Raw genomic sequence first — 24,447 nt, 5'->3', positions numbered from 1 at the left:
AGACAGATCTCTTAGGGAAACCTCTTACATGTTTCACATCAGTTTCTGCCAGCCAGGTAGGCTTGAACATAACTCATTCATCATTCATTCTTTCACTGATAGATATTACTCATGTGTCAGGCACTGATTTAGGTGTTGGAGATACAGTGTGAGCAAAGCAGACAAGGCATGGCTCTCATGAAGCTTACATTCTGGTGGGAGGTCCAATAATTGGCAAATAAATGATATCATTTCAGACAGCAGTTAGTGTCTGGAGAAAATAAACTAGGAAATGGGGTAGAGGGAGATTGGGGTGAGTAACTTTAGGTAGAGTGGTCAGGAAAGGTGTTTCTGGAGAGGTAACAATTAAGTTGAGACCCAAATGAAGAGAAGGAGCCAGCCACATGAAGACCTGGGGAGAGAACAAACCAGAAAGCAGGAAGAACAAGTAGAGAGGGCTGAGGTGGGAAGAAGATGGAGTGCATAAGGGATACAAAGACAGCTGGTGAGACTGGATTGAGGTGAGCAAGGGGAAAGCATTAGGAGGCGAAGTAGGAGAACCAGGCAGGGCCTGTAGGCCATGATAAGTAGTATGAATTTTACTTTAAGCAAGAGAATGACCCAAGCAGATCTTTGTGGTGAACCTGGAAGCATCAGTTCTAGGAAATCTACCTCATATGTCAGGAAAGCAGTAAGAATGTTAGTCTGCAACATTCAAGGTTAGTGGAATGGGTTCCAGGGAGTGTCTCTTTCCCAGCAGGGTGTGACTAACTCCCTGTGTTGTCAGGGCATTGTGAGTGAAGTGCGCCAGTCCATGCAGCTGATGCTGAGTCAACTGATCCAGCAACTGAGGACCAGCATCCAGCTCCCTGCCTGCCTCCGTGTCATTGGCTACCTGCGGCGCATGGATGTCTTCACAGAGGCTGAGCTGAGGGTGAAGTTTCTTCAGGCCCGAGACACTTGGCTCCGTTCCATCCTCACTGCCATCCCCAATGATGATCCGTATTTCCATATCACAAAAACCATCGAAGCCTGCCGTGTCCATCTCTTCGATATCATAACCCAGTATCGTGCTATCTTCTCAGATGAGGACCCACTGCTGCCCCCTGCCTTGGGTGAATATACCATGAACGAGAATGCTATTTTCCATGGCTGGGTGCTGCAGAAGGTCTCACAGTTCCTGCAGGTGCTGGAGACTGACCTTCTCCGGGGAGTAGGTGGTCGCCTGGACTCCCTGTTGGGCCAGTGCATGTACTTTGGGCTGTCCTTCAGCCGAGTGGGGGCTGATTTCCGGGGCCAGTTGGCTCCTGTTTTCCAGCAGGTGGCCATCAGCACTTTCCAGAAAGCAATTCAGGAAGCAGTAGAGAAATTCCAGGATGAAATGAACTCCTACACCCTCATGTCAGCTCCTGCTATCCTGGGCAGCAGTAACATGCCTGCTGCCGTGCCGGTGACTCAACCAGGGACGCTGCAGCCACCCATGGTGCTGTTGGACTTCCCACCCCTTGCCTGCTTCCTCAACAATATTCTGGTCGCCTTCAATGACCTGCGCCTCTGCTGCCCTGTGGCCCTGGCACAGGACGTGACTGGGGCCCTGGAGGATGCCCTTGCCAAGGTGAGTGCATTCTGTTGGCTTTTTACTACTACAGGCCTTTGGTAACAGGTGACCAGAATTATGCAACAACCAGTCCATGTGACAATGGTGCCTGCTGACTTAAAGAGGTTTAGTGTGATTTCAGAGCTTTCCTGGTTGAGCAGCTCAAAAGCTAGTCCTTCCTTCATGGGACCTAGAACAATCCTTCAAGTGGATCACCTGTGGCAATGGTTCAGTAATATATTCATTATCTGTTGCTTTCTAACAAATTACCACCAATTTAGTGGCTTAAAACAACATACATTTATTATCTCACAGTTTCTGTGGGTCAGAAGTCCAGGCATAGCATCGTTAGATCCTTTGCCTAGGTTTGGTCTCACAGGGCTATAGTCCAACTCTGAGCCAGGCCATGGTCTCATTTGGAACTTGGGTTCCTCTTTCAACCTCATCCAAGTTGTTGGCATAATTCAGTTCCTTGCAGTTGTGCATACCCAGGAGGTGGGAATTACGAGGGCCGTCATAGAATTCTGTAATAATAATAATCTCCTAGTATGGGGTACATTTTTTACACATTTAAACCTTTAGATATTGGGATGCTTTTTACAGTTGATGACATCGTATTGCTGTCAGCCAGATAGCAGTTGTGACATGGTTGTTCTAGTTTGCTAATGGCTGCCGGAATGCCAAACACCAGAGATTGATTGGCTTTTATAAAAGGGGGTTTATTTGGTTACACAGTACAGTCTTAAGGCCATAAAGTGTTCAAGGTAACACATCAGCAATCGGGTACCTTCACTGGAGGATGGCCAATGGTGTCTGGAAAACCTCTGTTAGCTGGGAAGGCACGTGGCTGGTGTCTGTTCCAAAGTTCTGGTTTCAAAATGGCTTTCTCCCAGGACGTTCTTCTCTAGGCTGCAGTTCCTCAAAAATGTCACTCTTAGTTGCGCTTGGAATATTTGTCCTCTGTCAGCTTCTGTGGAGCAAGAGTTGCTTTCAAAGGCTGTCTTCAAACTGTCTCTCATCTGCAGCTCCTGTGCTTTCTTCAAAGTGTCCCTCTTGGCTGTAGCTCCTCTTCAAAATGTCACTCACAGCTGCACTGAGTTCCTTCTGTTTGTCAGCTCATTTATATGGCTCCACTGATCAAGGCCCACCCTAAATGGGTGGGGCCACGCCTCCATGGAAATATCTCATCGGAGTTATCACCTACAGTTGGGTGGGGCACATTTCCATGCAAACAACCTAATCTAAATGTTCCAACTTAATCCCCACTAATATGTCTGCCCCAAAAGATTGCATCAAAGAATATGGCTTTTTCTGGGGGACATAATACATTCAAACCAGCATATTCTACCCCCGGACCCCAGAAAAACATATTCTTTCCAAATACAAAATACATTCATTCATCACAATATCACAAAAACTTAAATCATTTCAGTAACAATAGTTAAGTACAAGATCCCATCAAAATCAGTTACAAGCATGGTCTGTCCAAAAGCAAAATTCCCCTCTGACTGTGGACCTGTAAACTTAGAACAAGTTATGTGCTTCCAATATACAAAAGAGGGACATTCATAGGATAAACATTCCCATTGCCATAAGGAGAAAGAGTAAGGAAAACAGGATTAACAGGACCAAAACGGTTCCTAAAACCCGCAGGACAAATTCCATTAGATTTCAAAGTCTGAGAGTCATTTACAGAATGATGTTGCATCCTTGGGGCTTGAGAGAGCGGGAGTCTAACCCTTCCTAAGGGCCTTTTTGGCAGCCCTGTCCTCTCCAAATGCTCGGGTGAGTGCTCCAACATATCCACACATTGGGGAGACTACCTTATGGGTCCCACCCTCCTCAAACATTGGGGCAGCACTCGGATTCCTTTCCATCTCCGGGGCACACGCTCAACCCCTTCAGAACAGCGTGGTGGCAGCCAGGCTCTCCCGAATTCCCTGGGAATGTGCTCCACCCTCTTTGGGGGCTTGGGGTGGCAGACCATTTCCTGAGCATCGAGGCAGAAGGCTCCTCCTCGACCTCCAGGGCAAACTCACCCTTTGCATGCTTGTGGGCTGCTCCGCTCTCCCATCCCGAGACCTCCTGACTCCAGACCTCAACCTCCATGGCTCTGTCTTTGAAGAAATTTTTCCTTCAATTTGTTCCTTGTCTGTCTCCTTCAGTCCAGACTGGCAATGGCTCTGTCGATAAAGATCTTGCAAAAATTTTGTTGGCTTTGCATGAAGCACACAGGGGTCAAAGCCATCAGACAATAGGACTTTCCACAAATCCTTTCTGCTTAACTCCTTTTCCAATCTTGGCTTGTACAGAAATGGCAGCTGGGTTCCATGTTTGCTTACATCCTTATGTTGGGCTGTAGCTTCTGGGATTCCACCCCCTGGAAACTCATAATTTTCCAAGCCATCAGCTTCTGGTTTCTTTGAACCCAAGAGTTCAGTTCTAAGTTTCTCTTTTTCTGCTCACATTATACTATAAACTGCAAGGAGAAGCCAGGCTACTTCTATATTTTGCTTGGAGATCTCATCAGCTAAATATTCCAGGTTGTCGCTTTCAAATTCTGCCTTCCATCCAACACCAGGACTCAATTTTGCCAAATTCTCTGCCACTTTAAAACAAAAATTGCCTTCCTTCCAGTTTGCAACAACACATTCATCATTTCTTTTCAGGGCCTCATCAGAAGTAACTTTAGAGTCCATATTTCCACAAACAGTCTCTTCAGAGCAGCTTAGGCCTTTTCTATCAAGCTCCTCACAATTCTTCCAGAATCTTCCCCTTATCGATTCAAAAAGCTGTTCCAACATGTTTGGTATTTGCAAACTCAGCAGCAAAAGCACCCCACTCTGGTACCAAAATCTGTTCCAGTTTGCTAATGCTGCTGGAATGCAAAACACCAGAGATTGATTGGCTTTTATAAAAGGGGGTTTATTTGGTTACACAGTTACAGTCTTAAGGCCATAAAGCGTCTAAGTTAACACATCAGCAATCAGGTACCTTCACTGGAGGATGGCCAATGGTGTCTGGAAAACCTCTGTTAGCTGGGAAAGCATGTGGCTGTTGTCTGCTCCAAAGTTCTGGTTTCAAAATGGCTTTCTCCCAGGACGTTCCTCTCTAGGCTGCAGTTCCTCAAAAATGTCATTCTTGGTTGCACTTGGGATATTTGTCCTCTCTCAGCTTCTCTGGAGCAAGAGTTTGCTTTCAACAGGTGTCTTCAAACTGTCTCTCATCTGCAGCTCTTGTACTTTCTTCAAAGTGTCCCTCTTGGCTGTAGCTCCTCTTCAAAATGTCACTCACAGCTGCACTGAGTTCCTTCTGTTAGCTCATTTATATGGCTCCACTGATCAAGACCCACCCTAAATGGGTGGGGCCACACCTCCATGGAAATATCTCATCAGAGTTATCACCTACAGTTGAGTGGGGCATATTTCCATGCAAACAACCTAATCTAAACGTTCCAGCTTAATCCCCACTAATATGTCTGCCCCACCAGATTGCATCAAAGAATATGGCTTTTTCTGTGGGACATAATACATTCAAACCAGCACAGTTGTATAAAATCTTTCTGTTGATGTCCTCTTATAAGGGTAAGAGAGCATGAATACTGAAGCTTTTAGAGTCGATGAAATGCAGGTAATCATAATCAGTTAACATTTATATAGCACTTGTTCCATGCCAGGTAGCATTCATCATACTTGACCCATTTTAAGACTTGATCCTCAAAACCCAGTGATGTAGGTCCTATTACTGGCCTTGGATTCTGGAGCTGCTATGACAAATACCACCCAACGGGTTGGTTTAAACAACAAGCATTTACTAGCTCAGTTTCAGAGGCTAGAAGTCCATAATCAAGGCATCAGCAAGACCATGCCTTCTTGAAGTGTGTTCTGGTGCTGTCCTTGGATTTCCTGCCTTGCATCTCTGCCTTTTGTCACATGTCAATCTCTGTCTCCCTGTGTCTTCTCTTTTTATTTCTCCTGACTTCCTGCTTCTGGCTTCTTCCCTGTGGCTTTCTCTGATTTCTCTTTATAAGACCCATTCTAACTCAGTTGGCCTTAATTGATAATACATCTTCAAAGGGTCCTATTTATAATGGGTTCACACCCACAGAAATACAGATTAAGATTAAAAAGACGTCTTTGGTGGGATATGTAATTCAGTCTGCCGCACCTTAATTTATAGATACAGCTACTGAGGCACAAAGTCACCGAGTGCTTAAGTAAGTAGTTGGAAGTCACAGAGCCAATAAATGGCACAGCCAGGAAATCTAGCACCAGCATTGTGTTTTTAACCTTGTCACTCTATCACCTGTCTGTAAGGTCAGCTACAAGTTAATTGGTTTATGGAACTTCTCTTTTCTAGCTCTGTTTTCATCCTTTACAATTTCCTAGTGGTTCTGTCTTCTTGGAGGTGCAATGGCCTTACTCAATAGAAATCTTTTATATTTAGCGTCATTTTCCTGGCTCCATCACAGTTCTGGTCTATCCCCATGGGAGTCAAGAATCTGTATTTTCTCTATAATTTCATCATATTCCCTCACTGGAATTGGAACCTATGCTAGTAATGAAACAAGCTAGGTTAGAAATATGTAAATGAAGTGACAGATTTTAGGAGATTCACCACAATTCTGAGTTTAAATAAGAACAGTTTAATGTACTATTTGCAATGCTTTTCTTCATGAAGACTTGAGGGGTGCACATTTGTGTATTGTTTCATGTGCTGCTGATGGTGATGGTCTACCAGGTGATTGATGTTGCCCCTGTCTCATAGGTAACCAAAATAATCCTGGCCTTCCATCGTGCTGAGGAGGCTGCCTTCAGTGTTGGGGAGCAAGAGCTCTTCATCCAGTTCTGCACTGTCTTCCTGGAAGACCTTGTTCCGTATTTAAATCGTTGTCTCCAAGTCCTTTTTCCACCAGCTCAGATAGCACAGACATTAGGTAAGAGAAAGGATGCTTTTTTAGCTGCTTTATTGAGATACTAATTCATATACTATATAATTCACCCATTGTAAGTGTACAATTCATTGTTTTTTAATAAATGTACAGAGTTGTATGTTATCACAATCCAGTTTTAGAACATTTCCCTCACCCCAAAAAGATTCTTTATACCTATCTGTAGTCATTCCCCATTCCAACCCTCAGCCCCAGGCAATCACTGTCTGCTTTCTGTCTATAGATTTGCCTATTTTGGACATTTTATATAAATGCAGTCCTATAATATGTGGTCTTTTATGTCTAGCTAAGTGGAGGAAAGCCAGTCACAAAAGACCACATACTGTAGGATTCCATTTATATGAAATGTCCAGAAAAGGATTTTTAAAAAATATTTTTCCCAGTTTCTCCCTCCCCTTCCCTTTGCAGCCTGGTGTGGGAGGTGTAGAGGAGTGGAGGAAAGCCCGGCTTCTAAAAGAACAGTGGATCGGAGATCACATCAGCAAAAAGTGGCTGCTCGTTGCTTTCTCCCCAGCTTTTCTCGTGGGGAGGTCCATTATTTGAGGTTTTTTTTTTAGCTCTTTCTTAAACCATACTGCACTGTGCTGTTCCTAATTACCTTCCTAGTTTCGCTTTACAGTACAGCTTCCATATCACAAAGATGGATTTTTCTGTATTGAGATGTAGCAATTGTTGTATTATTTTCTCTAAGTTTTTTTTTCCTATGATGTCTGTATTGAGTCTTATTAATTTTTCCCCCCATTTTGCCTTCCCTTCCTTGGGTGTAAGGTATTCCACCCACTCAGCTCTCCAAGTATGGGAACCTCGGGCATGTGAACATCGGTGTCATCCAAGAGCTTCTCGCCTTTATCCTGCCAAAGAGAGAGATGGTTCTTTCCTTAGATGAAAAGGAACTCGTGCTTGAGCTCACATCTCCAGCCCCAGAACTTCCAGTGAAGGAACCAAGCCTGGACCCTGTCACTACAGTATCTCCTTCAGGTGGACAAGAGGAGGCTGAATCTGGGGAGCCCCTGCATGAGGAGCCCCCGCAGGGGGAGCTGCTGCAAGGGGAGCAGTTGCAGCCTGATCTACCTAGTGGCAGGACTTAACATATATTCCCTGCTCCCAAAATTGGGCCCAGTACTTAGTGCCTGGGAGACCAGGGGTTTTACACGCAGCGTTTGGTGGGAAGAGCTGCTGCCAGTGTTGAGGCCCGGGAAGGCTCATTGGAGAGGCGGAGGAGGACTGTTTCCTCAGGTATTCATAGTAAGAAAATTAAGTGAGGAACTTCCTAGTTATGCATGTCAATTGTTGATTATACAAGCCAAAAATGGAATTAAATAAAGCTGATTGATTGTCGCCGAGTGGCAATCTGTTCTCTCGCTTAGGGCCTCGCTGTCTTCAGTGTGCAGAGCTGGGCGCTTGCCAGAAGGCACTAAAGAACCACGTTTCCCAGCGTCCCTGGCGGCGGAAGCGCTTGGCTACGGACGCCGGGGAGGCGGAAGTACGAGGTCACCCGAATCCTGCTCAAGGCTCGCAATGGGCCGACAGTGTGATGGGCTGCTGCTGGCGACCCTGCTGGCGCGGGCGCGTCGCCGCGTGGGGCTGGCTCTGCCGCGGGTAGGGGGCTCGGTGGCCGGTGACGCCCGGGCCTACAGCTCCACGTCTGGCCCTGACGGCCTCGAGGGCCCTGCGCGCCCGCGCTCCTACTGGCGCTACGTGAGACGTCTGGTGCGGGGGCCACCGGAGCCGCCGTACACGTGCGTGTGCCAAGTTGGGGACCCGGCACTGCGGACCGTGGCCGCCCCTATAGAGCCGGCGAACCTGGTGGGCCCTGAGCTGCAGCGGCTGGTACAGCGGCTGGTGCAGGTGATGCGGCGCCTGCATTGCGTGGGGCTGAGCGCGCCGCAGCTCGGGGTGCCGCTGCAGGTGCTGGCCCTGGAGTTCCCTGAGGCGCTTTACCGCGCCTTTGCGCCGCGCATGCGCGACGCTCGGCAGATGGAGCCCTTCCGCCTGCGCGTTTTCGTTAATCCTAGCCTGCGGGTGCTGGACAGCCGCTTGGTCACCTTTCCCGAGGGCTGCGAGAGCGTCGCCGGCTTCCTGGCTTGCGTGCCCCGCTTTCAGGCCGTACAGATCTCAGGTGCGTATAGGTGGGGACCACCGGGCGGCTGGATACCTGCTGCGTTTCTGCCCGCCCGTGGAGAAGGCGCCCACCGGTCCGACGATGCCGAGTTTCCGCAAAGCTCGGGTTTAAAGTGCAGACTTGTTGATGGTTGATCGGTAGATTCCCGGCATGAACCAAGAGCAAGGCCCGGGAGTGGGCGGGACTTAAAGTTGACGGGTTGTGATGAGGAAGGAGCCTCTTTTGAGAGCTGCACAGGAAGTTAAGCCATTCCCGGTCCTTGTTATACCACAGGTGATTTCCCTGAATGTGGCTCTTTGCTGGGGTCGGGATGATTGTTCCTCTATGACCAAGTCATTTAGTCCAAGAGGGATAAAAGTCGATGGTATCCCTTTATTCCTTTATTTGGTACAATACCTTTGAAGTACCGTTGTTAGGAGTTGAAAGCAAAGAGCAGTGTTTCTTAAGCGGGAAGAGTGTCCAGAACAGAAGCATCTTAGGAAGATAACTTCTAATATCTCAGCCTCACAGTGGAGCCCAACAACCTAATCTACGGAGGTGGGAACCAAGTTGAATACTTGCTAATGGAGCAGAGTTTCTAGGAAGGATAGGAACTGCTATCTATATTCAGTTTCTAGTGTTGCCTCTTGTAAACAGGAACAGCCAGAAGAAGGGGCAAGGAAGAGGGTAAAGAGGTTGAGGATGATTGCTGCAGTTTGGCGTGTCCTTACCTAGGCTGTAACTCTGCTTGCAGGGCTGGACCCGAGAGGAGAGCCGGTGGTGTGGCAGGCAAGTGGGTGGGCAGCCCGTATAATCCAGCATGAGATGGACCACTTGCAGGGCTGCCTGTTCATTGACAAAATGGACAGCAGGACGTTTACAAACATCCACTGGATGGAAGTGAATGACTAAAGTTTTCCTGCTGCTTCTGACCAGGACACAAACGCAGTGGCTTTGAGCCAGGCACATGTTAACATGATTTGAATCCAACAGAAAACAATGTACCGCCAAAGCATGCCAAACCCAGTTGTAGGAAAATGTTTGCTGTGAAATCAGCTATGGACAAAATATTGCCTTCAACTTGAGAAGAAAAATAAATCCCCTGAAGGAGCAGGCATTTCCTCACAATTTTTTGTGGAAATCAGTGGAGCGGGTAAATAACCATTCTCAGTAGAAATTGTTTCATAAGACCTGTGTATAATTTATTCCCAGAGCCAAAATTTGGCTCAAAATATTTGGTGGAAATGCTTGTTTCAAAATGCAGGCGAGGCTGTGATTGACCATCTTCACCGGGTCCTTATTTTTACAAAGGACTTGTGTGTTTGTGTCTTACACGCAGAGTCCTTGGTTGCCTTGGACACCAGTTTGCATGTGGAAAAAAAACATGGGATAGAATGGCTCCAGTTCAAGAAGTATTTAATGACAAACTAATGTAAACAAGTACCTACACAATTTAACAGGTTCAGTTATAGCTGAGGTCTCCATCTTTTGCATTCCACTTTTAACAGAATTTGCGAAGATTTTTCTGCTCAGATCTCTTGGGCAGCTGGTACTTGGCTCATTCACTGGGAGGAGGCCATGGAGCAAGGTTTGGGGAAGGGGTGATAGTTGAGAGGATAGTAAGCCTCTCCCTTAGTCATAAGTAGGGCAGAAACAGCAAGCAGAACCTTTGCTTTCTGGTCACACTTGTGTTGGAAAAACAAATTATCATGCTCAAGAGATGAAGGAACTCGTTTTTTTAGATAACTGCCTTCATTTTATGGCCTGAGTTTTGCAATGTGGGTACCCTTATCAAACAAAATTGAAGTATAATAGAAAGTTCAGTAAGTTGTGTTAAAAAAAAGTATTTAAAATAGTTTACTAAATTAACCCAGCCAAGACCCACTGTCTCCTAAGGCTTTCTCTAAACAGGCCAAATCTGAGGGACCCATAAGGCTGAGAAAAAGCAGATGGGCACTACCTATGTTAAAACTTTGGAGAGGAAATCTGACCAAGCACTGCCCTGAGGTTAGGACTCGCCATTGGGGAAGTTTGTAGAAACTCTCATTTATACTGAAAACATGGGTCGTCATGAAAGTCAGAATTGTCACTTGGATAATGTTCAGAAGCTCCTGCATTGGGCCATTCTGATGCTTCCATATAGTGTTCTGAAGTTAACAGTCCTTAGTAACAGCTTTATGATGTAGATCAGTTAGCATTTGCCTCCAGCTTCCTGATAGGAATAATTCCTGACAGGGATGATCCCAGAGTAAATGATTACTCAGAGTAGCATGTGAAGGAAGTCTAAGACTGTATTCTGACAAAATATGAGATCTACAGTTGTAACCAAATCCGCACAGGAAGAAGGATTTGGTCAACTAGCTCAAGATGGTACAGCCCAAGGCAACAAATCCTTGCATTTCCAATAAAGAAAATCTCTTCTACCTGAGGCAGATAGCAGCCCAAGAACACACAAAAGTGCCATTTTAAGCTGATAAAAGTTTTAGAAATCAACTTTACCAGTAAAAGCCCATATAGGCAAGTTTAAAACATACTCCCCAGGTAGGGAAGAAGAGCCTTAGAGCAAGCATAGGGAGAAATTCCTCTGCACATATTAGCCATATTTAACATAAATGTCACATCATGTGCTGGCAGGCAATGTCTGAGGTTCAGCATCTGTATCCGTCTTAGCTTCTTTGGACTGCCGTAACAAATTACCACAAACTGGTGACTTACAATAATAGACATTTTCTCTCTCAGTTCTGGAGGACAGGAGCCTAAAATCAAGGTGTTGCAGTGTTGGTTCCTTCGGAAGGCTTTGAGGGAAGAATCTGTTCCATGGCTGTCTCCTAGCTCCTGGTGTTTGCCAGGAGTCCTTGGCTTGCAGCTGCCTCCTCCTTCACTTGGCTGCCTTCTATGTCTCTGAATCTCTCCTCTTCTTAAAAGGACACAGTCATTGGATTTAGGATTTAGGGCCCACTCTACTCCATTGTGACCTCATCTTAACTAATTACATTTGCAAAGACCCTATGTCCAAATAAGGTCTGAGATTCTGGGTAGACACAAATTTTGAGGGGGGCACTACTCACTCCAGTACAGTAGTGAATGGGACATTCCTTCACCCTGTTCACTGACTGTGGAGAGAGACAAATGGGAAGTCAAGGCGTTCTGTGCAAGCTGTAACTAGAACTAGAAGGATGAACTGTAGCAGCCCTAAAGTTTCTTTTAACCCCTGTGACTCATATGAAGCAGAAGAGATGAGGAAGCAAATGAAAGAGAGCGAGGACCTGATTCATGTAACTGGATGTAGAATAAAAAAATACTCGTAACTAGCTGAAGTGTAGCAGTTTAGGTAGGAGGCAGTTTCATATCCTGACTTCTTACCAGCATTTACAAACATTAACTGGTGACTGAGGACACATGACTAACCAAGTTCCCAGTTGCTGCACAGATGCCATCTGGAGGGCAGACTCACTGATGCCCCAGGGAACATGGAGAGCAGTGCTGAGGAGAGGAACCCATCACAGGTTAGCACAATTCAGCAGATGCTCCTAACTAGATAAAAGAAACACCATGATGCAAGGCTCACATGATCTAAGAGCTGGCCACGTGATCAGTTTTGGACCCTTTGGGTTTCAACGATAAAGAGCAATACTAGTTTTTGGAAGGGAGGGAGGGCTAGAACAACCCCCTTCACAGGCTTTACCATCTCAGGCCTTTTCTGTCTGACTGCGGTTTGGCTTTGGTGTGTTCATGTGCACACGAAAACCATATATCAGCCTCTCTGCTGCTTTCTGCTCCGTATCAGAGACAACATTTTCAGGGCTGCGTGCTCTGGAGTCTTGGGTGTCTCACTGTTAGGGGTTGCGGATTCTCTCAGGCAACGCAAATGAGGGAGGCAGTGTGACCTAAACAATCCCAGTTGCTCAGCTGCAGTTACAGGCTGCCTCATGAGAACGCAAGCTCAGCATTACCTATTTTAATCTTTCAGAAGCTGGAAAAGTCAACTTTTATGTCAACTCTTGATTTTTAAATGTTGACAGCAGACCAAACCAAACATACCTCAGGCTGTGTCTGTCCCATGGGCCTCCCAGTTTGCAGCGTCTGATCTGGAGGCAGACAATAGGAAGAACCTTCCAGATCCCTCCCTAAAGCCCCCCAGCCAAACTTCCACTGTCTTAGGGGGAGAGGGGCCTCACAAACCTGACTGGAGACCAGGCAGTTGGTGAGCAATTCCTACCTCTTACTCTGCTGAAGAAAGGAGGGAGAGGGAGAGAAAAGAGAGAAAACCAGAGGGTCTTTTTATTGGAAGCAAGAGTGGCTTTCAGAGAGCCCCAGGTAAGAGTTAAAGATGAGATCACTCAGGTGGCTCAAGAAGGGAAAGGATTTATTAGATCATCTAAGAACAGGGACCAAGGGGTAAGTGGCTGGGCTCAGTGTTCTCACATTCAGAGGGAAGAAGAGGCTACAGTGAAAACCCACCTGTCTGCCTTCACTCACTTGGACTTACACAGCTTTGTGCTCATGAAAAACAACTCCTGCAAGGAAGACAGGCCCTGAATGCAAACCTAGGAGGGTGGGAATGGCTTGTCTTTCGTATCAGGTCTCCTGAGGGGGGATCTCTGCAGGCAGAGCTCAGACTTGGTACCCAGGGGCATCAGCCAGTCTGTTCTCCCGGAGCAAATTTTGGGTCTACAAGGAATAGGTAACGGAGGCCTGGCGAGCCATTCTGAATGTTTGCTGCCCCACAGCAGGGCTGCTCCCGCTCCTTGACGCTTCCAGGTGATTTTTATTTTTAAACAAGATGAAAATCCAAGCAGCATTAATTTGGGGGGGGGGGGGGGGGGGCTTTAAGAAGAAAAAAAAAGGGGGGAGGGGTTAGAAAAGGAGTTGGTGAGCATCCAGGAGAGGAAGAGGAACCAGGAGGAGCCAGTATTCCACCATGTGCCGAATGTGCTTCAGGGCATCTGCAGCCGGGGACGCCCTTCCTGCCTGCTCCCCAGCTGGTGGCCAGCCAGCAGAGGGGATGCTGTAGTGGCTGCAGGATGAACCCCAGAGCCCTACCTGGCCACTGACATGGGGAGTGCCGTGGATTGCCCAATCAACCTCCCACCTACAATATCACCCAAGTGAAGAGGCTTTTAACTCTCTTGTCCAAAGTCCTCTGAGAATTTCTTCACTTTCAGAAGGTCATCTGCGTTCACAGTGGGCCGTGTGGTAGCCAAAGACCGGAGCATGTCCGACTGCAAAGACAAGAGGTGAGATGCAGCCTGGTCCCCAGGTCTGTGGCCTCCCCTAATTTCAGAAGCATGCAGCCTAGGGTGGGAAGAGACCTGCCTTTGAGGTCACCCAGCCTTCCCCCACCCTCAGAAAGGAGAACTCCCTAGAGTGGGCTGGCTTCTGCCTGAATGCCTTCTATGACAGAGAAGCCCTCCTGAGACACATGTTTCTGGACTGAACGAATCTAAGCTCCCATCATCTTGAAACTCCCACTAGTAACGCTTTCTCAGCTGCTTTGCCTATCCCACCAGCCACAAGAGCAGACGCCTGCCCGAGCAGGACAAGCAAGACAGTCGGCAGAGCTAAGATAACAAGAGGTCAAGACTGATGGGTGCAATTGCATCAGGTCATGATAACATATATTTACTGGTTCCTTCTGTGCCAAAATAAGCCAAACCATGGAACGATGTGGCTGTACTCTCTGGACTTTTCCTGCTGAAGAAAATGAAGTCCTAACTGTCCTCTGTCCTTGGGCCCCCAGAGTCTAATGGCAGGGGAGCCCCACTACCCAGAATACAAAGGCCATTCTTTGTTTAGGAGGAGCCACAAGAGCCCAGGACAGAGAAGGGGAGAAACTTATTTTATTTATTAGAGGGTTGAGGGGATGTACCAAATTGCTTTATTTGAAGGAATGGTACAAGTGAAAAAACTTAGTGGATGTTTGGATACAACTTACAGAAAAGGTAAAGCTACACCCAACATGCATGCCCTACATGGCAACCACTGAAATCACCCACAGGCTATGGAGAAGCCGGCCTAAGGCTTAGCTGTCCTCATTACTAGAAAAACTTATTTTTATCCAAGCCCCCAATATTCCAAGTTCTGTGCATTCCTTTCTCCTAGATGGTCACTTACCATGCAAACCGCAGGCTCTAAGAGTTTGTCACCAGGGACATCCATCCAAGTCATCTCCATGGCCCCCGGGTCCCCTGGTGAGCATGGGGTCAGGAGGTCATCGATCATAATGCTAGGGTTGGTGCGGGAAGGGCCAGAAACCTGAAAACAAACAGGAGTTGGACTGGCTGGAATGGCTGTCCATCCGTGTTTGGGGGAGGGGCAGGAAGCCTCAGATTTCCAAATCCTAAAGAGCAGGTAATGGTAGGTGTGAATGCTTGGGTTTCTGGGTCACTGGAAGTCTAAGGAGGGATGGGCCCCTCCAGAACCTCTGGCTGAGCAGTCAAAGGGGCCTGAAGTCTCATTTCAGAGGTTCAATATTAGCATGCTGTTCCAGCCACTGTTCTCCAGACTCTCAATTTGTAACTCAAAATGCCTTCTACCTCTTCCTCATTAACCAAATCTAGCTATGAATGCACTGCAGCAAAGATGTTTTTCCAAAGATTTCTGCTCCATTGGCAATATTTCCCCAAATATCCTCAGAGCTCATTCCTCCACTGTGCCAGTTTGTATTATGTCCCTCCGAACGCCATTATCTTTGATGTAATTTTGTGTGGGTGATGACTCTAATTGGATAATTTCCATGGAGGTGTTACTCCACCCATTCAGGGTGGGTCTAAATTAAATAACTGGATAGCCGTATAAATGAACTGACGAACAGAAGAACTCAGTGCAGCTGAGAGTGACATTTTGAAGAGGAGCTACAGCCAAGAGGGACACTTTGAAGAACGCACAGAAGCTGAGAAAGTAGCTGCAGATGAGAGACAGTTTGAAGACGGCCGTTGAAAGCAGATGTTTCTCCAGAGAAGCTAAGAGAGGACAAACATCCTAAGAGCAATTAAGAGTGACATTTTTAAAGAACTGCAGCCTAGAGAGGAACATCCTGGGAGAAAGCCTTTTTTGAAACCAGAACTTTGGAGCAGACACCAGCCACATGCCTTCCCAGCTAACAGAGGTTTTCCGGACACCATTGGCCATCCTCCAGTGAAGGTACCCGATTGCTGATGCGTTATCTTGAACACTTGATGGCCTTAAGACTAACTGTGTAACCAAATAAACCCCCTTTATAAAAGCCAATCCATTTCTGGTGTTTTGCATCCTGGCAGCATTAGCAAACTAGAACATCCACCCTTTCAAAGGCTGCCTCAGCGTGGCCCATCCTTTATGGGTGCAACCTGCATCCCCACCCTCCAAGCCCCTGAAACTCCTGGTATCCTTTACCCTTCTCAATCTCCCCACTCTCCTCACTCTATACAATGCTAGTATTTATTTTGTTTGTTGTCTCCCCTGCTAAAAATGGGGCTCCCAGAAGGCAGGGAGTTTTGTCTGTTGTGGTCACCAATGTCTCCTGGCACCCAGAACAGTGCCAGGCACATGGCAAGACTCCCAGTGGAGACTTGCCCAAAGACCAGCTGCATGAATACATGAGTCCTCCTCACAACCAGTAAATTTATATCCAACATTTTACAAACATTTATCAGTGCACCATGTACAAAGGTACAGTACAGACGGTGGAGGCTGGTTAAGAAAGCATCCCCTCCTTTAGCTGTGCACCATCCGTGGCGGTCACACTCACGCAGGACGAACTGCAGAGAAGGGGAGAGCATGTGCAATCCAACCCCACCCCACCAGAGCTGGCGGGTTCCCTCTGCACTTGCCCTGGTTCTCCAGGAGACCAGGAATGCGCCCCATGAGCAGCCACGTGCCAGGACCAGGGGGCTGGCAAAGAAAACTGACATCCCCCTTTCCTATGACATTTTCTAAGCAATTCCATGCTGGGTCTGCTCACCTTTTTAAAGTGTGTTGCTGACTGTACTTTTCTAACGGGCTGCATGAGGGAGTCCCGCACAATGATGCTGATGTCTGCCCCTGAGTAGCCTTCTGTCTTTCGGGCCAGCTCGTGGATGTTGGCATCCGTGAGGTTGTAGGGAGTGCTCCCGAGATGCAACTGGAACATCTGGGCGCGAGCAGCTTCCTCTGGCAATGGGATATAAATTCGCTTTTCAAACCTAGGAGAGCCAAGCACACAGAAGAACTGAGCTGAAGACAGAATCATTTTAGTGTAAAGGGAAGGCCTGGAGTTCCTGGAGTGGAACTAGATGCACGTTATGGGCCAGCAGTGCCAGCAACAGATCTTAAAGAAGCAGCTTCGCCTAGGGCTCAGCTCACCATGTAGACACAGACGTGGAGAAGACCCAGAGAATGGGGTCAGGCTACAGCCAAAGGGCTGCCAGCAATAGGCTGACTATGGCTGGAGAAAGACTTCAGCCCCTGGCACCCATAAAGGAAGACTCACCTCCTTCTAATGGCTGAATCCAACACCCATGGGATGTTTGTGGCACCGAGAACCAGAGTCCCATCGTTGTTATTCCCCACCCCTGTGGAGAAAGGGAAACCAAGATGGCGACTCTGAAAACACCTTCGACAATCAGTCAGACCTTTGGGGATGGCCCTTAGGAGCTTTGTGTGTCATGATCTGAAGTCACCACTGAGCCACTGCTGGCAGGGATTACAACTGAAACTGAACCACATGCTGGTCTGGGGTTTGGTTGGGACGAAGAGTTTCCATCACTGCCAGTGTCAGGAAGGCAACGAGGCAGGTATGGCAAAGGCCTCAGTAACCTCCCACTCTGTAAGCAAAGCCCATCTGAGATCTGAGGAGATGCAGCAGAAAATTACTTCTCTGATTTTCTTCCCTCTACCCAAAGGACAATCAAATCCAGCCACAGCTAAATTATGTAGCTCTGGGGTGGCATTAGGTGGGGCAGGACCCGAGGAGGCGACCCGTGATTAGCACTCACCCTGCATCTGGACCAAAAACTCCGTTTTGATCCTTCGGGCAGCCTCACTCTCGTTTTCATTTCGGGATCCGCAGAGGGAATCCACCTCATCGATGAAGATGATGGAGGGCTTGTGCTGCCTGGCCAGCTCAAACAGGTTCTTCACCAGCCTGTGAGGCGAGACAGGGGGCTGGAGCCTGGAAACTCACACACATGCCCACCCAGGGTCCCCGTCACCACTGCTCTTCTGTGCTTCCCACAGGGAGGATGACACCACATCATGCTTGAATTTCAGAAAAAAGGGTGGTTACAAATCCTCTGGCAGCACTGTACCAAGAGGAAGAGCAAGCCTTGGTGTGAGCTTCAAATCCTGGTAGTCCCATTCATTAGCTCTAGTCACTTCCCTTCCTCTGAGTCTCAGTTTTATCACCTGCAAAATGGAGTCAGTTTGGGGAATAAGTTAACGGAAGTATACGAAGTGTCCCAACAGAGATACTCAACTGATACTCAATTATTGTTAGGTCTTTCCCTTCCCTTCTTGAGTACCTCATCTCTTCCAAGTCAGTGGAAGATGGGACTTTGTCAAGTCAGTATCCCATCCAATAATCTAGAAAGATCTCTCCTGGCTACTTCTCCCAGAAGACTAAGCAGCAGCCCCTGTGGGAGGTGACTCCAAAGACCAGGCCCAGGAAGCTGGATGACTAGCAGCTGTTTGTTGGTCCCAGCAGAGCATGGCCTGACCACTGACTTACCTCTCACTCTCTCCCAGCCACTTAGACATTAAGTCTGAGGAGGACACAGAGAAGAAGGTGGAGTTGTTAGCCTCTGTTGCCACAGCTTTGGCCAGGTAGGATTTCCCTGTGCCAGGGGGTCCAAAGAGCAGTATCCCTCGCCAAGGGGTACGCTTGCCTACAATAAAGGATAAACCAAAGTAAGCTTCTTCCTGATTGGAGAAAGTGGACAGAAAATAGCAGAGACTCCTTAGTCACTGTAAATACATTTGGAATAAAAAGGTCTATAAAACCAGTGATTCTAGAAGCAAAGGAGCAAAAGGAACTGAATTACCTGCTGCAAACTCAGTCCTAGTCCTTGCTAATGATCCCTATGAACTTGCAAAGTGACAATCGCTGGTTCCTAACATGCCCACCCACTGGGATGGTCAATTCAAAGTTCTAGACACAAAGTGTTTTTGACACCAGAGAGAAGCCAAGCTGTAGAGGACCATGATGGGCAGGCCCAGGGCCTCTCCTGACTGAGAGGGCATGCAAGGGCTGCGGCACTTGCCCTTTCAAGGCACAGGGAGCTGAGCTGCCACCTGCTCCCAGCTTGGCTCCCTCAGAAAGCCTGATATTTTACATCTGGACCTAAAGTGGTTCAACTCTTACCTGTGAACAAGTGTGGGAATTTAATTGGCAAAATGACAGCTTCTTTAAGGGCCTCCTTGGCCCCCTCCAGTCCAGCAACATCATTCCACCGAATGTTGGGTTTATCCATCACAACAGCACCTGCAGCAGAGCCCAGCCAGTGAGCATGAGCTGACCCACCAGGAGACCCTCGCCATGTCTCCTCCCACTGCCATGGGGCCCCCAGCTTCTTACCCATCAGTTGTTCTTGCAACTTCTTTTTCTCTGGATTATCCCCTTCACTGTCACTATCACTGCTGGAAAGGGGACAGAAGATCACAAGCTAGCCTTTCATCCTGGGAGCAGGGGACAAGTGAAAGCAGACTCTTGGAGTAAGGTCAGGCCCCAGCTACTAACATAACACGGTGGTCAAGGAATACTCCCCACACTCAGCACTGCTGAGTGACAGGTAAGCAGATGCCCTGATGACATTAGGGACACATATCAGCAGCTCGCCTCTGGACACCCCAGGACACATGCTCATAACCCATCCCTGTTTCTTCATTAAGGGACTCCTAGAGAAGTCTGCCCTCCCCAGGGCAGTGAGAGAAATCCACTTTTGCTGCATCTAAACAACAGTGGGTTAACCAATGCAGCTGTCATCAGCCTTGCATAGAGACCACAGAAACAGGCACAAGTGGCTGTGACTCTAAGGTAGCCAGTCACATTCCCAAGGACCGAGAAGAGGTCAGAGTTTAAATCTAAATGGGAACACCCAGAAAAAGAACACAGTAACTACTCCCATCTCAATGGCCAATTCCTATTCTGAAATAATTTATTTGCCATCCTCAAAATGCTGCCATCCTTGGCCTCCTGACCCTTCCTGGGAATGCCTCTCACTCTGGGGAATGAAAACACAGACATGTGCTGTCCATTCGGGAGGAGAGGTGAGACTCTGGGGAGGCAGTTGGCTCTGACCCCCGTCTCTCTCCCACCCATGACCCTCCTGCACTGAGGACCTCCCCCTCTCGCCTGCAGGATACCACTGGCCTTTGTGCTCAGCTAACTGGAATCACCGTAGAGGGTGCGTACCACAGACCTGAGGTGAGAGGCTGCAGAGAGAACGGTGGCTTTGGAATCAGAAACAGAGGCCCTGTGTGTGGGTCTAGGCTCTCATGTACTAGCTCTGTGATCTGGGCAAATCTCTTGCCCTCTCTGACTGCTGCCTCATCTGTCAGAAGAAGAATATAATTTTTTTAAATAATAATAGTGACTGACATTTATTCACTGCTTACTACCAAACCGTATTCTAAGGGCTTTACCCACATCATCTCATTTGCTCCTTACAACACTAGGAGGGAAGTTCCATTATCTTTCTCCCTCTACAGTGGAGGAAACGGGAGGCATAGGGGGGTTACGGCACTTGTCCAGGGCCACACGGTAAGGAAGTGGCAGAGCCAGGATCACATCCCGACAGTCTGGCTACAGAGTCCAAGGTTCAGCAGTAAGTGTTATCATTATTATTATTAGGAGTAGAATCCCCATGAGGAAGGCACATGGGAATGCAAGGCAGCGCGGCCCTTGACAAGGAGCCAGGCAGTCCATGCCCTCCACACTCACCCTTTGCCCTCACTCTGGTTCTCTTTGACTGGCTTCTTGCCGTGCTTCTCTTTGTTTCGTAAGTAATCCTTCAGCTTCTCTGCCCGGTCTAGGTACTGCATACACTTGGCTCGAATGCTTTCCTTGGCCTTCTCACTATGCGCCTCATCTGCAGAAGGGGAGCCACGGAGGGGGACCTGTGAGCGTCGTGTGCCCTCCTCCCATAGGAGCTCTGCAGTCGGGGAGGAACCCATGCGAGACTCACACTTGATTGCGTGTAGGAAATATTCCACGGCATGCTGGTAGAGCCGGAGTGCCTCCTCGTAATTCTTGGCTTTATCTTCTTCTGTAGCTTTTGTCACCAGATCGATGGCTTTCTGGAAAGGCAAAGCAAATAACTCAGGGCTTCTAAAGAGATCCTGAAAGCCCCTGGGGACATAGGCAGCAGAAAACACACTGATGAGAGATAGTGCCAAGCCTGTGGATTTGTCAGTTGTGGACCATTATGTTAGCCTATGTTTGCAAAATGTACGTTTAAAAAGATCTTAAAAGGAGGCTTCAGAAGATAGCCATCCTTCTGCACAATAAGCATGTACAATTAAAAGCAACTTCGTCTTCAGCCCTTACTCTGGATTTCAGCAAGTAGGAACCTGAGCTAATATCTCAGGTTGGGTCTCAAAAGGGAGTGTTCTCAGGACTTTCTATGCCACTGCCTCAAGGCAAAGAAACACATCTGGACCAAGAGCCTGGAATAGGGGACTCACTGGAACAAACCCAACTGCTGTGTGGCTCAGCATGGAGGCCAGAAACTGCACTTGGCCTCCAGGGCCAGAGAAGAGCCGCCACCTAGGGAAGTTCTTCATCCACTTGCAGAGTTTCTATGAGATGGATTTAAAGGGACCTTTACTACCTTCCACTGTCCTAACCCAGCTTGCTTCTTTAGGCTGAAAAGAAGAGTTTTCCTAAAGTTGATACTGAGGGAGGGTGGGCTTAGACACAGGATTTACTATATGAGTAGCTACAGCAAGACAAGTGCTTGTTTACTCCAGAGACAAATATATGCTGCAAACCGAGGGGAGTTGTCCTCTGGAACCTTCTAAGAACTCTGTAAGAAGGAGTGATTGTATTTGTGAATCCCATAAATCCTGTAGGCCTGTGCCCTAGACTGAACATAAAGCATGCTTGATCTTTTCCGCTGCTGCTTCACACCTACATATCCAGTTTTAGAAACTGCAGCTTCTCCAACCCAGAAAGGATTACCAGAAATTATCCTCGGTCAGAAAAAGCACCCTTCACCAAACATGCAGATCCCACCGTATCCCCAAAGCCCCACCCACAGCAAAAGTAAACCTCCTGACCAGACTTGGCAGGGCCGGGGCACTTGGGCAGCCCTTCCTCATGTGAAGGTAAGAAGTCTCGGGAAGACACAGACAGCTCTACAAAACTAACAGACTGGGGTTAAGTTAGGCCAGGTTGATGTTAAATGAACTCACCAGATTGAAGAGATGAGGAAAGGTGTAAAAGAGCGTTGGCTACTATTTTCAAGCTGCAGCTCCCTCCGCTACCTACAAATAGAGAAGGGCTCGGAGCCCTGAACCTTCTTGGAGGGTTAGCGTAAACTAAAGCTTCACTGGTCTAGTTTCTCCATGATGGTCCTTCAGGTAAAACATAAAGGCAGCACTCCCGCCCCTGGTGGTTTCTCTTCTTCAAAACCAGCACCCCAGATCCTTGGACGTTTTCCTTCACTGGCTTGATCACTCTATACCCCCTAGTGTGGGTTTGTCTTTTGAAAGATGGAGCTCAGAACAATTCTCTGCCCTCCTGGACTGAGCAGGTCTAACCCCTCCCTCCTTCTAGACACTCTATTAATTAATGCACCTATGAGTGCATTAGATTTTTCTGGCAACCAAAAGAGTTTTTCACAGGAAGGAAGCCTCAGTTTCAATGTGGAGAGCAAGATTTTTGTATAACAGGAGGGTAAGGTGACAAATCCACCAGTCTTGCTGCATCTGTAGTAACACATACAGCAAAGGATGCGGATGAAAGAAAAGGGGAAAGAAGATGTACTAACAGAGTAGTCGGCAAATTTTTCTGCAAAGAGCCACAGAGAAAATAAATATTTCAGGCTTTGTGGGCCATACTCAACTCTGCCATTGTAATGCAAAAGCAACCATGGACAGTACCTAAATAAATGAACTTATAGAAATAGAAGCTTGAATTTCATATGATTTTCATGTCACTAAATATTCTTTTGATTTTTTTCAACTATCTAAAAATGTGAAAAATACAACAGAGATGAACCTTGAAAACATGCTGAGTGAAAGAAGCCAATGACACAGGCTCACATATATAAATTCCATTTATATGAAATGTCCAGAATAGGCAAATCTATAGAGATAGAAAGTAGATCAGTGGTTGTCTAAGGAATGACAGGATTGAGGGGTGTTAGCTAAGGGATGTGGGTTTCTTTTTGGAGAGATGAAAGTGTTCTAAAATTGACTGTGGTGATACTTGCACAACTATGTGAATGTACTAAAAGTGATACATTTTAAATGGGTGAATGATATGGTATATGAATTATACCTTAATAAAGCTGTTTTTAAAAATGTAAAAACAACATTCTTAGCTCACAGGCCATGCGAAATCTGGCTGTGCAGGTCAGATCTGGTTGGAAAACCACAGAACCCTGTGGTAACAGATCAGAGCTTCTGGAGGGTGGGGCCTGGCTGCAGAGGGGTGGGGGTTGGTGGAGTACTTTGTACTCCAGCGAATTCCTGGTTTAGTATCCCAGTTTATTCTGTACCTCCATCCCCAGTTTTTCCTCCACCTGGAGTCACCATCCCTCCTCCAGTGCCACCTACCTGAATGCTACCCATCCATCCATGCTAGGGTCAAATGCCCCTTTCTCCATGAAGTCTAACTTCCCCAAGCACTTTACTGTCAGTACTGAGCACTTACCATGTGCCAGGCACTGTGTTAAGAATGCTTTACCTGAATTATTCAATTTAAATTCATCGTCACAACAACCCTATGAATTAGGGAATTACTACCCCCATTTTACAGGCGAGGAACCCCGAGGTTCCAAGATCAAATATCTAGCCCAAGGTCACAGCTAGTGAGCGGCGGAGCTGAGATTCAAGCCCAGGTCGGAGGCTTGAGTGTGGTTATGTTTTCCTGGCATAACTGGCAGCACCTGGAGCATGGGTCAGTCATTCATCCAGGTGGCGCCACCCCAGCAGCACCTTGCACGATTTGAGGCATAAGTGAGGGAGCCCTTGGCCGAGAAGAGGAAGTCAGAGACGGGGGAAGGAGCTTGTTCGAAAGGGGTCAGAGGGGCGTCCAGAATCTGGGACCTGAGGGACATGAGAAGCAGGGAGTGAGCATCGTTCCCGGAACGACCAGCCGACCCGAGGCCCGAGCCTCCCCAGGTGAGGGTGAGGCTGGGGAAGCTCGGGGAGGCCGACGAACACCACAGTACCGGGCGCCTCGGGGCTCGGCGGGCTGGGCGGGGGCCGCGGCGGCCGGGCGGGGGAGGCACCCCTCGGCTCCCAGCGCGTGAAAATAGAAACGGGCGGAGACCGGGACGAGGCGGGGGTGCGAGTGGCCGCGAGGCCCGGGCTCCGCGGAGACAGGCAGCCCGCCCGCCCTCTCGCCCGCTCGGCTTCGCGGCCACAGGGCCCGCCGCGCCTCCTTCGGCCTCCGCAAACCCGGCCGGGCCGCGCCGAGGTACCTGGAGGGTTGGCGTTGTCATTTCATCTCCTGGGTCCGCTCCACACACGGTTGTGCTGCTTGCGGCTTCCGTCCGGTCCCCGGGGAGCCGAGGTGGTAGGTCCGGCGCGGGGAGCCCGGCAGGTCGGGGCTAGACGCGGGCAGGGCGGCCGCTCGCCGCGGGAGCCGAATCCGAGGGCGAGCGAGGAGCGCAGCCCAGAGTGGTCGGGCCCGAG

The 24,447-nt window shown here is 48.1% G+C and overlaps 2 protein-coding genes across 5 annotated transcripts in view; one reads left to right on the top strand and one right to left on the bottom strand.

Annotated features, from left to right (window-relative positions):
• COG8 (component of oligomeric golgi complex 8) overlaps positions 1–13,424 on the top strand; it is a 15,428-nt gene extending 2,004 nt beyond the window's left edge. Inside the window, exons 3-6 of one of the 2 annotated variants that reach the window (XM_037816054.1) lie at positions 767–1,594; positions 6,344–6,512; positions 7,296–7,472; positions 9,383–13,424. In XM_037816054.1, the coding sequence (XP_037671982.1) occupies positions 767–1,594; positions 6,344–6,512; positions 7,296–7,472; positions 9,383–9,540 (1,332 nt within the window). In that variant the 3' untranslated portion in view covers positions 9,541–13,424. Of the gene's footprint in view, positions 1–766; positions 1,595–6,343; positions 6,513–7,295; positions 7,866–9,382 lie in introns of those variants that run through there. The other variant, XM_037816053.1, reaches the window with a different exon arrangement.
• Positions 12,888–24,447, bottom strand: VPS4A (vacuolar protein sorting 4 homolog A). 3 transcript variants are annotated; one of them, XM_037816058.1, is made up of 12 exons: positions 24,234–24,444; positions 21,997–22,068; positions 20,769–20,880; positions 20,525–20,672; positions 19,160–19,221; positions 18,947–19,066; positions 18,314–18,470; positions 17,583–17,731; positions 17,078–17,159; positions 16,571–16,790; positions 14,743–14,883; positions 12,888–13,850 (listed from the first exon to the last, which is right to left on the bottom strand). In XM_037816058.1, exons 4-12 carry the CDS (start codon positions 20,623–20,625, stop codon positions 13,749–13,751), a joined length of 1,134 nt encoding a protein of 377 aa, XP_037671986.1. In that variant the 5' UTR covers positions 20,626–20,672; positions 20,769–20,880; positions 21,997–22,068; positions 24,234–24,444; the 3' UTR covers positions 12,888–13,748. The 3 variants fall into 3 exon arrangements, with proteins under 3 accessions (XP_037671986.1, XP_037671985.1, XP_037671984.1); XM_037816057.1 differs by lacking the exon at positions 21,997–22,068 and having other exon boundaries at positions 19,160–19,218; positions 24,234–24,447; XM_037816056.1 differs by lacking the exon at positions 21,997–22,068 and having other exon boundaries at positions 24,234–24,445.

This window comes from Choloepus didactylus, chromosome 22 (genome assembly GCF_015220235.1).
Source record: "Choloepus didactylus isolate mChoDid1 chromosome 22, mChoDid1.pri, whole genome shotgun sequence".
NCBI classification, from domain to species: domain Eukaryota; kingdom Metazoa; phylum Chordata; class Mammalia; order Pilosa; family Megalonychidae; genus Choloepus; species Choloepus didactylus.
This window is presented reverse-complemented; position numbering and strand designations above follow the sequence as displayed.